This window comes from Equus asinus, chromosome 1 (assembly GCF_041296235.1).
Source record: "Equus asinus isolate D_3611 breed Donkey chromosome 1, EquAss-T2T_v2, whole genome shotgun sequence".
Classification (NCBI taxonomy): domain Eukaryota; kingdom Metazoa; phylum Chordata; class Mammalia; order Perissodactyla; family Equidae; genus Equus; species Equus asinus.
Window position 1 is genome coordinate 174,839,840 of NC_091790.1, and position 11,298 is coordinate 174,851,137.

The 11,298-nt window shown below is 38.6% G+C and overlaps 1 protein-coding gene across 1 annotated transcript; it reads left to right on the plus strand.

Moving 5' to 3' along the window:
* The first annotated feature begins 2,114 nt into the window (after window positions 1-2,114).
* ANKRD7 (ankyrin repeat domain 7) lies at window positions 2,115-10,254 on the plus strand. Its single transcript, XM_044775039.2, is given in 5 exon segments — window positions 2,115-2,152; window positions 2,195-2,341; window positions 8,801-8,919; window positions 9,075-9,250; window positions 10,138-10,254. Coding segments are annotated over 5 exon segments (597 nt in total).
* The last annotated feature ends 1,044 nt before the right edge of the window (window positions 10,255-11,298 follow it).

Here is an 11,298-nt window from a genome sequence, read left to right on the forward strand (position 1 = left end):
GGAGTTACTTGTTCTTAGGTAAGAAAGATGAAGACAGAGTGGACTATCAGATGGTCAGTTTAGACATGTTAAGTGTGAGATGCCTATAGAGTCTGGAGTTAAGCAGAAGGGACCAGACTGGAACTCCTAATTTTGGAGTTTTTAGAAGATAGATGGTATTTAAAGCCATGGGACTGAATGAGATCACCCAGAAGGGAATATGGATAGGGAAGAAATAAAATGGATTTCGGATATATTTTGTAATTAAAGTTGACAGGAGTTGCTGGCTGTTTGGATGTAGGCGTAAAAGATAAGAGTGAAGGATGACTACAAGGATTTGGGGGGAAAAATGAAGTTATTGATGGACCACTCCTGGGGTTCTCCAATCTTGGAGATAAACAGGAATCAGAAAAGCAGACTGAGAAGCAATGGTTAGAAAGAAAGGAATCAAACCAGGGAAGTGGAATGTCTTAGAAGCCAAGTGAAGACAATGTTTCAAGGAGTAAGCAATGGTCCTTGAAACCTGTGTCAAATGCTACTAGACTGATATGAAAACTGAGAAATGATAATTGGATTTCACACGATGGAGATCATGGTCAATTGCGATTACTGTTGCGATGATTGAGAAAGAGCTGGGAACAAAAGGGTAATGATGAGAATTGCTTTCAGTGAGAATGAAGGAATAAAAATTGTAGAGACAGATTATAAGATTATAGATAATTCTAAGGAATTTTGCTGTAAAGGAGAGAAATGAGGCAATAGTTGCAGGGGGAAATGTGGTCAATGGTTTTTGGTGTTTGTTTTTAGGATGGGCAAATACTGGTATGTATTTATGCTAATAAGAATTGATCAACAGAGAGGGAAATTTTAAAGACACATGAGAAAGCAGGGGAGGGGTGTTGCTGAAGCAATGTGAATGGGTAGGCTACAGAGGACGAGTTCTAGTACACAAGAGAAGTGCTGGCCTTTGCCACAACATGGACATAGTGATACGAACAGGAGAGAAGGTAAAATATTTCCCGTCAAGATGTAGGTAGGTGGGTAGATGTCCTGGGAGCTTGTAGAATTTCTCTTCTGATTCTCTTTTCTCAGTTGATCAGGAAACCAGGTCATTGGCCAAAAAATGAGTTTGAAGAGAGAGAAGATATGAAATGATCAAGGAAAGAGTGAGTGTGAAGGGATGAGGGAAATATCTAAGGACTGCTGGGGAGCATACCAATCCATTTCAGGTGATTTTCATAAACTGAAGCTGAGACAGGACAGTGTGATTTTGTTTTTGCCTTTAGTCACACTCAGTGGCTCAGGGCAGACAAGTTTAGATGGGAGTTTCAGATTTAACTAGCACTATGGTTTGGGCAGACAAGTAAAAGGAATGGGGGCAAATGTATTGAAGGTATATGTGTGGGAGTGATGATAATGATTAACCATGGAATTTAGTCAAGTAGAGAAGTGAGGACAGAGTGGGGCGGTCAAGGTCAGTGAAATGTGGCGGAATTAATGGAGTATAGGTGCAATGAGTTGGAAGGATTTCTGGAGTTTTGTGATGAGAGAAGTGAGCTGAGATATGAGAAGTAATGTTCAAAACTGTGTTTGAAACTGAGATTATAGAGTGATCTCAATTATTGTTAAAGATGGACTGTATCATGTGAACAAGGTTAGTGAGAGGCTGGAGGATGGATCACTCAAGGAGATCCATCCCTATCTCGAGGAAGGTAAATCTCAGTGCACAAGAGTTCAAGCCACTAGGTCTACCTCTGAAGGAGAGGGATTATTTGTAACAAAGTTGGTAGGTTTATACCCAAAAGCTCTCTATCTAATAGGAAGACAGAGTGTAGCAGTCAGTCTAAGATCTTCAGTGAGAATCTGGGTCTGGGCGCCCCTAGGACTGGGTCCCAACGTAGCTGCAAGAGGCTAGGAAATAGAATCTGGTGTCACCCCATGCAAGCGGCCCCCGCCGTTTCTGGTCTCTGGCCCGCTTCCTCTCTCTGATCCGCTCCCCGTATCTGGCTGACTTCTACTCTGGGACTGGAGTGAGCAGGGGCTGCAAGCCCAGTGGTGGGCTTCAGGGCCAGGTGGGGCGGTTAGGAGCCCCAGGGACATCCTGGTCCAATAGAAGGACTGCCTCCTGCACCATCATGAAAAAGCTTTTCATCTTCTGGAGAAGGAAGCATGAGTCTCCTGGCTCCTTCTCACACCTGCCTGTAAGCCGGGCCAGTACCAGGCTGCCCACTGAGCTGGGCTATGACCTTCGAGATAAGGATTTCAAGAAATTTCCCAAGGCTGCCTCAGTAAGGGATTTGGAGAAGGTGAAGGAGTATCTTCATACCTTCAGCTCATGAAACATGAATGTGGACAAGCGGGACGGGACAGAGAATAGAAATGACCACAGTGATGAAGGGCAGTGTGGAGGGGAAGCTGGGGCCACTGGGTCCTCTTACCAGAAACAGGACTAGTCTAGGCTACCCCACTGGTTGTCACTCCGGGTTTCCCATAGCAGAGAGGTCTGGTAACCATTGGCAGAGGGTCACACTCCCAACTTTCAGCTTCTTAGTTTTAAAAATGCGCACAGGGATATTTGAGGGCATTTTTACCCTCCCTGATCCCCTCCACTCCTCCCACTGCCTTAACCTTCAATGGGCACTCTACCCTTTCCCCAGCCTGCTGTTTTTTATTTTGGTGCATATTGTTCCCAGCTGCCTAAGATATACCATATTACTAATGTACTAACAGGAAAAAAGTAAAAGTGAGCTCCAAGAGCAGTGGTTATTAAGATTTTAAAACTTTGAAATAGCAAAACAATTAACTTTTTAATGTGGGTCTCACGAATTTTGTTTTTCAATTGCAGCATATATTCAAAAAGCCCATCAACAACCACTTACTGCAAAAACAACATTAATTTTGTATGTTAAGCAATAAAGAACTTACGTGTTTGGCATTAATGACAGAAGATATGTACTATCTATGCTTACCTTAAAATCCTTGGGAGCATTTTCAAGTCAAGTATGAAAAGCGTCGTCTTTCATCATGATTGAGTAACTGGAAACTGTGGTTAGAAAGAGTATTTGTGTCAGCTTGCTGATATTTTATCTCCTCTTTTAAGAATAACAGAGTTATCTAACTTATCTGACTTTTAGCCTACATCACACCGTTGAATTACCTTACAAGGTCATGGATAACCTCAACCTGACTTCATTCAGTGGTCAACTCTCAGTCTTAACTGCCTGGCATCTTAGTCAAGTATCTTTCTTGCCCTAACAGTATTATTTAAAATATTATCTTGTCTTTCAAGACATTTGGTTCACCTGGCATTTCTTCTGTTTCTGTGGATGCTTCTTTTCAGACTCTTTCGCTGATTTCTCCTCTTCTTCCTGAGTGGTAAATATTTGAGGGTTCAGACATTGAATGATTCTCTCTCTCTTTTAATCTTCACTCACCTGGTGAAGAGAGATTGGCTTTAAATATCTATATTCCAATGCCTTCCAACTGTTTATCTCCAGCTAGACCTCTCCTCTGAACTCTAGACCCATATATATGTAAATGCCTTACACTTCCACTTAGATGTCTATTAGGCTGCGGTGTGCTGGCAAATGTTTAATAACAGGCTCTTGGGGGTGGGGGATGGGGGGCAAAGAAAGGAGAAGCCCTGATTTCAAGCTACCAGTGAGATGTCAATGGGCTCCAATAATTCCTGAAAACTTAGCAAATGGCTTGTGAGAGCCACTGGCTCCATCCCGTCACTGCTTAGGCATTTCAAACATCCCCAGACTGTGCTCCTGTTAGTCTTCCCATCTTGCTCTGCTCTTTCTATAAATACCAAATCCTTGCTTTTAATTGTTTAGGCCAGAAACTCTAAAGTCATTCTTGACTCCTCTAATTCTTTCACATCCTTCATCTGACTCAGCAGTAAATCTTATTGGCTCCACCTTCAAAGTATATCTAAAATCCAACCATTTCTTGACACCTTCACAGTGACCACCCTGGTCAAAGCCACCATCATGTCTTAACCAGAATTACTGTAGTGGCCTCTCTAGTCTTCTACCTTTTAGCCTTTTCAGTTTACCCTCAACACAGTAGCCAGAATGATCCTGTAAAATGGGTGTCAAATGATGTTGTTCCTTGCCTTAACAACTTTCACTTGCTTTTCATCTCTTTAGGGGTAAAGGCAAAAGTTCTTCTAATGGCTCACACAGCCCTACACGGCCTTCACCCCCACCCTGTTGTTGTCTCTCTGATCTTACCTCCTGACACTCTCCCTTTCATTCATCTCCAGCTACCTTGGGCTCCTTAGTGTTCTACAGAAATGCCAGAAATGTATTCAGGGCCTTTGGACTTGCTATTCTCTGTGCCTAGAATGCTTTTCCCCCAGATATCCTCATGGCTTGCTCTCTCACTTCCTTTAGGTGTTTATTTAATTGTCACCTTATGTGTGAGAGCTTCCCTGGCTACTCTACCTACAGCTGTACCCCCTCTCCTCGCTGATATTTCCTATCCTTCTTCCCTGCCTGATTTTTCTCTTAGCACTTAATACTGTCTGGCATACTTGGCATTTTAAGTCTTTTGTTTACCTCTTCCTCTAGCATGTGTGATCCATAAGAGCAAGTATTTTTGTCTGTTTTGTTTGCTGCTGTATCCTCATCACCTAGAACCCCGCGTAGCCGTAGTAGGTTAACAGGAGGTTCAGATGGGGCGGGAGGAAAGGGGATTGATTGCAAAGGGGCATGAGGGAACTTTTCAGAGTGATGGAAACGTTCTTTGTCATGATTATAGTGGTTATGTGACTGCACATTAGTTAAAACTCCCCCCAAAATCTCAAACTGTATATTTTAATATTTGTGTGTATGTAGAGAAAGAGAGATTGAGAATGAGAGGGATAAATGTGAAAGGACACGTCCTAAACCTAACATCACTGTTCTGAGGAGGAGATGAGATTTGGGCAGAGGAAGAAGGTGGATGAGAATGGTCATGGGAGACTTCTGCTTTGTGTTGTTTGAGTTTTTTTTTAAACGGTGAATTATAATGTTTTACAGAATGTTCTATAAACGCATTTTAGAAGCATTGTGCTGAAGTTCTCTGATACCTCATGTAAATGTATGTACATATTAATAAGGGCCTTATGGAAATAACATTTGAAATATGTTTTCCAGTCAAAAAATGGTACTGAAAGTGGAAATTTCTGGTTAGGAGAGAATGGGGGAAGCACCATGTCAGTTAATGAGCAAGTTGTTTTGGAGACCACAGCAGACCAGGAGGAAGAACGTTCTTTGGGGAATAAAGATCCAAATTTGAGGTTCGCTCTGCATTTGTATGACCTTGACCCTAACTCTCCTCATTTGTCAAATCATAGCTATTTCTAGATGGATGTTTTTTTAAACCAAGATCTGCAAAGCCCTGTTGCAGGCTACTTGTTATTAAACAGAGTAGCTCCCTGTTAGTGTGCTTTGATTATTTGGCTTCTATTTCTGTTTTTATTTCAAGAGTACTGCACCTAGTAAGTTTGAAAATGAATAGGAGATGTTTAATATCTCTTACTGCTATGAAATTAAATTACTTTTATGGTTTTTAACAAAGAGTCTTTCAGATCTATATGTAGCCTGGTAGGTGACAGCTAAATTCCAAACTACTACTTTTAGCCACACTACTCAAACCCAGATTAGATCTAAAGTGCCAAGCCTAGAGTTGAAAATAATTCATGATCTAGGATGAGGTAGCTTCCTGAGTGACTTGTTCACTAACCCTGAAGTCTGAGTTATCAAGAGCCCAACAAAATCAGTTAATGAAAAGGGTATTCTCATGATGAGACCTAATGGAAGACTGCAGCTGTGTTCTGGTCCTGCCCCCTGTCTAGCGGATAACACGTTTCATCTCTGCTTCCATAGTAATGATCCACTCTTGACATCCATCCAAGTCATGCCTTTTGCTGAAGTTCGGTTAGAGATTTCTGGGATCTGACAGTTCTTCTCCTGTCCACAATCTATGCTGACAATTCTTTCACTGGTATATGGGAGAGTGAGAGAGGGGGGAAAACAGAAATTGAATGAAATAAAATGACACCAGCACTAAATTTCTTGTAAGATAAGTACTAGGAGTTAAAAAGTAACAATATAAACTAAAGTCTTATATTGGGAATATACTACATTCATAAAATAAAAGTTATGTAATGGAATAATATTGGTTTTAAAGTGTTTCTCTAAGATATTTGTAAATATACATTTGCATTCAACTGTTTCAAAAAATAGAATGGTTTTTGTTTTTGATGTTAGGTGAAAAAACATTGATATTGGCCTTGAAGCATTTACATTATGTGGGTAAACGTCTGGTAAATGGCCATAACAAAGACATGATTTGCTTTACACTCCAATTGTGAGTTCTGGAAGTCAAGAACAGTTAAATCTAAAACTTAAAATGAAGTGAAGACAAATGTTAAATCTATATGTTCTTAAGACATTTTGTCTTTTTAAATCATTTGAAAGGATTCCAAATATTCTGACTAAAAATCTTTATAAGACTGTCTTGAAGGTTTGGGCGATCTTGTAAACTTTGTAATGTTTCATGCCTGCTCAAGATAGTTTAGTCTTGTTTTCAGATTTTGTGTAAAAGACCACAGGACTATATTGCTCAATACTTCCTTAAAAAGCTGAAGCTTTCATAGCTATTTTATTTTACTGAATTTGTAGCTGATTTCCTATGTTCCTTGGGGCATGCAGATGGGCTCTGTGATTTTCATAAAAGATTTAATTGTCACAGTGGGGGTTAGGCTTCAATTGGAAGAGTGAAATTATCCAGCAGGCGTGCAGCAGCCACTTTTGGAAGATCTACTGGGAATTACCCAAATGCCATTTACTTTCTCTCAGAAAGAGCACAGTTTTTGTTTTTTTAATTAATGAAAAAAGAGAACTGGAATTGAAAGGAGAGGTGGATCTAAAGCTTGAGTAAAAGCCACGTAAATTCCTTGGGGCTAAATTCTTAAGAGATGTATAATAACGGATGAAGGAGGCGGATCAAAGTGTTTGTTAGGATTTGCTAAGCTACTGTAAGGAGTTATTTTAGGTAGGCTTAAAGCTCTTCAGCCTTGTGTGTTTTGGTTGAGGACTGATGCTTCCCATTACATAGGGAAGTTTATCCTTATGCCAAACTATGGATGTTAACCAAAAGGCTCATCAGTGGTTTTCCTGTATTAGCATATCTGAGAAACCAAGTTAGTCACCAGAAGTTTGCCCCGTGAGGATGGAATCACAGCAAAGTAAGGTAGGTGATTTTGAGAGAGATTTTATCTAGACCATGATGCCTGATGAATCACTTTTGTTCTACAACGAAGTATTCTTTTCCAATGGCTGGGAAGTATAGGTTCCTTAAATCCAGATTTTCTTTTTGATGGAGGATGTTAACCATGGCTAACTTCTGGTTCCATTCTATCATCCAAGCTAACCACTCATCCTCTTTCTGATTATAGTCTTTCTTCAGACAGAGAACAATATAATTGGTTAGGTTTCTGCTTTTGTATGGTAGTTGTATTATAGTCTTGCCTTCCAGAGATTACGTTCAGATAAACTTGATTGGAATTTTAGTATTTCCAAACTGTTCAAAACTATTTTTATTTTTTCTTGATTTACTGCCATAAATGGTAAGTCATATTATTGTGTATGGATTTTACTAGTCTAGCTCTATTGAAAGTTACCTTATTTTCAAGTCCTTGTGGGCCACCATTTTGCTATGCTTTGTGTCAATAACAGGTCTGTTTAAGGACCCATGAAGTACTTCTGAGGACCTAAAATGAAGTGGGAAAATGGCATCTAAAGTCTCTTGTTTGGGACCTGGGCTATCTATACACTGTATTATAAAATTATCTAAAAGCAAGGATATAATATCACCTTAATAAATAAATAAAAGTTTATTGAGCATCAGTTCAGGCTAAAACCTACCAATTGTAAATGGAGCTAATTAGTACCTGTCATACTGCGTGAATGTGTGCTTGGTTTCTGGGAGGCTACATGGAGTAGGGTTCTTTGAGAAGTAGAAAATATTTTAATAAAATTAAGTTGAGATCTACAACTTAGAGAGTCCTTAGGCTTTCACTTTTGCGTTCATTTTTTATATGCAAATGGCAACTTTAATAGCCAAGGAAAGAGAGAAACACACAAGTAGGGGTGTCATGCCATGGAACAGGGGTTCCAAATGTTGGCAAATTCCCTTCCTCCTGTTAACTGTCACATATATCTCAGGTTTGGGAGATTGTTTCTAAATTTTGTTGGATGTCTAACTTTATCATCCTTTCCAAGGCTCAGACATCATTTTGATGTTTGAAAAAGCCTATTTTTTTAACTCATTATAGTTAAATTTTCCTTGAAGTGAAACTAGTTAAATATTTGATTTTCAAGGCATTTGCACAGCATTTTAAATTTTGTAAAAAGCAGTGACAATTAATGTAAAGTTTGTGTAGGTGTAAATAATTACCTGAAGCAAACATCCCTTTTTCTTTAACGATTGGCACTTGAGCTACATCTGTTGCCAATCTTTTTGTTTCTTTTTTCTTCTCCCCAAAGCCCTCCAGTACACAGTTGTATATTCTAGTTGTAGATCCTTCTGGCTCTGCTATGTGGGATGTTGCCTCAGCATGGCCTGATGAGTGGTGCGATGTCTGCACCCAGGATCGGAACTGGCGAAACCCCGGGCCGTGAAAGTGGAGCATGGGAACTTAACCAGTCCGTTAAGGGCTAGCCCCTGAAGCAAATGTCTTAACAGTATATAATCTGACATGTTCTTGGGTATAGAAAGTAACTTCTCAAACTAAGACTTGCCTCTAACTTTGTGTTTTGTTATATTGATATAGAACACCTTTGCACCTGGCCTGTGCTAATGGATAGTCAAATGTTGTATCTCTTTTAATTGAGAAACAATTCAAAATGAATGTCTGGGATAGTAAAAACAGATCTCCATTGGCCAAGATGCTAATTTTTCCTTTCCAATTGGAATGTTTTGCAGTTCTTCTCCTACATAACTTTTGTTGGATTTCATCTTTTCAAACATAGTATTAAACATTAGTTTAATGTATCATATCCTGCGTAGTAAATTGCTTACTTCTCTATTCTTGTACCGACAGGCAGCACAGTGTGAAAAGGAGAATTGTGCTTCTGTTCTTCTAGACCGTGGTGCAGACCCAAATCTGGTGGATTCAGATGACAATACTGCTCTCCATTATGCTGTCTGTGGTCAAAGTGTCTCATTAGTCAAAAAGTTGATTTAACACGGAGCTCATCTTGGAGCTCAAAATAAAGTAGTCTTTTATTAAAAACAACACAATGTGTTTTAGAAAGCAATGGAAGAAAGTATTCATTGCAGTAATTTGCATCTGTTGATATACATTATATAAAGCATGAATTTTCCAAAATGAAATGGAGAGGAGAGGAGATTATCAAATCCCGATGAAGTTTTCCTTTTTCAAAAGTCTTTCTCCATTTCATTGCAGGTTATAATCCTGAACTCCAAAGCAATGTCATGTTTAACAATAACTATTCAAAGGTCTATATCAAATGAGAAATATTTGATTTCCCTATAAATGGATATTGATTAAAAATCATAAAGCCAACATCTTTTATCTTTTCTATTTTATTTGTACACTCATGAATAACAGTAAGAACAGGGTTGAATTAGAAAGTCATCTGTTGTACTAAAAGTAATACAACTCTCCTATTGAGACATTATTGATAATTGAGAAGTATTCTTTTTATTAAGCTTCTTAACACTTTAGTTCACTGATATTTTTGTCTACATGACAGCCCAAAATAAGTGCCAGCCTTGGAGTTTAAATAACACCTTATGGGAACCCAACTGTAATAACATTTTGAAATGTGAATTGATAGTTGGCAATATTTATATTAAATGCTAGGGGCTCATCACTTAAATACTCCAGGCTGCTCTTGCCCACAATTTGAATTCAGCCTAAAGTAGAAACTTTAATTTTATTTTTTGACTGGCCCAAATACAATTTACTTTCTTGATCTTTGAAATCAGATTTTGTTAAGTATCACAACCTTTAAAAAATTCAAGTACATATGCAGAGGTTTCTTATAACTACACATGTTTTAAATTAAACTTAAATCTAAAAGGCATGTAATGTTGGTACAGTATTTTAAATAATCATTTTGAAATAAATTTTTTCAGGATGTGTATACTCCACTTTTACTTGCCATTACTGAAAATAAGGCAGCAATGGTAGAATTTCTTCTACAGAGAGGGGCAGATGTCAATGCTTTAGCTAAGAATCAAAGGTATAATTAATGCTAAATAAAAGCATATAATTACAGACACCTAACAGATACCTAATTTGATATTGGGAAAAGATTTGGCCATATTATTTTGGACAAATTACCTAGATTCTATGGGTCTATTTTTCTATCTGTAAAATCCAACAGTAGAGCCAGATTGGTAGGCTATTATAATTATTATTATTATTATTATTTGGTGAGGAAAATTGGCCCTGAGCTAACATCTGTGCCAATCTTCCTCTATTCTGTGCAGGCTGCTGCCACAGCATGGCTTGATGAGCAGTGTGTGGGTCCATGCCCGGGATCCGACTCTGTGAACCCCGGGCGGCTGCAGTGGAGCTTGTGAACTTAACCACTATGCCACTGGGCCAGCTCAGTTATTATTATTATTAATTATTATATAAGATTAGAGTCTTACACAGAAACTCAATCTCTAAATCCCAGATGCTGTAGTTAAATGAGGGTAGGGGACCTAGAGCCCCAGACATGACCCTCCATAGAATTCCTGAGATGTCTGGAAAACACTAGGGTCCCAGGGAACAGAAACTGAAAACCCTGAGCCAGCTGCTCACTCAGGACTCTATCTTCGGACTCCATGATGTGATCTGTGATTGGCGCAACTTTTTGAGTAGATGCCCCACTTTTTACATTCTTGCTCTGACTCTTTTCCTGATAGAAATCCTACATTTGAACAGTAAATTTAGAAGATTAATTTTTTTTTTCTCATCGAAAAGATGACCTCATTTTATTTTTAAAATATGATAACTATAGGAAAAGCAAGAAGAAATAGGCAGAAATGCACTAAAAATAGAAAACTTTAGTACATCTCTCTCAATTCAGGATAGATAAAATGAACACAAAATATAGTAAAAATACGGACCTAAAAACATAATCAATAAGACAGGCCAATAAGATAGATATATGTGTATCCCAGCAGAGACTAAATCTTATTTTCAGGTACACAGGGAACATTCATGAAAACTGACCCTATCTTATGCAAGACAAACACATCTCAATAAAGTCCAAAGAATAAAAATAATACAAATAGTACTTTCTA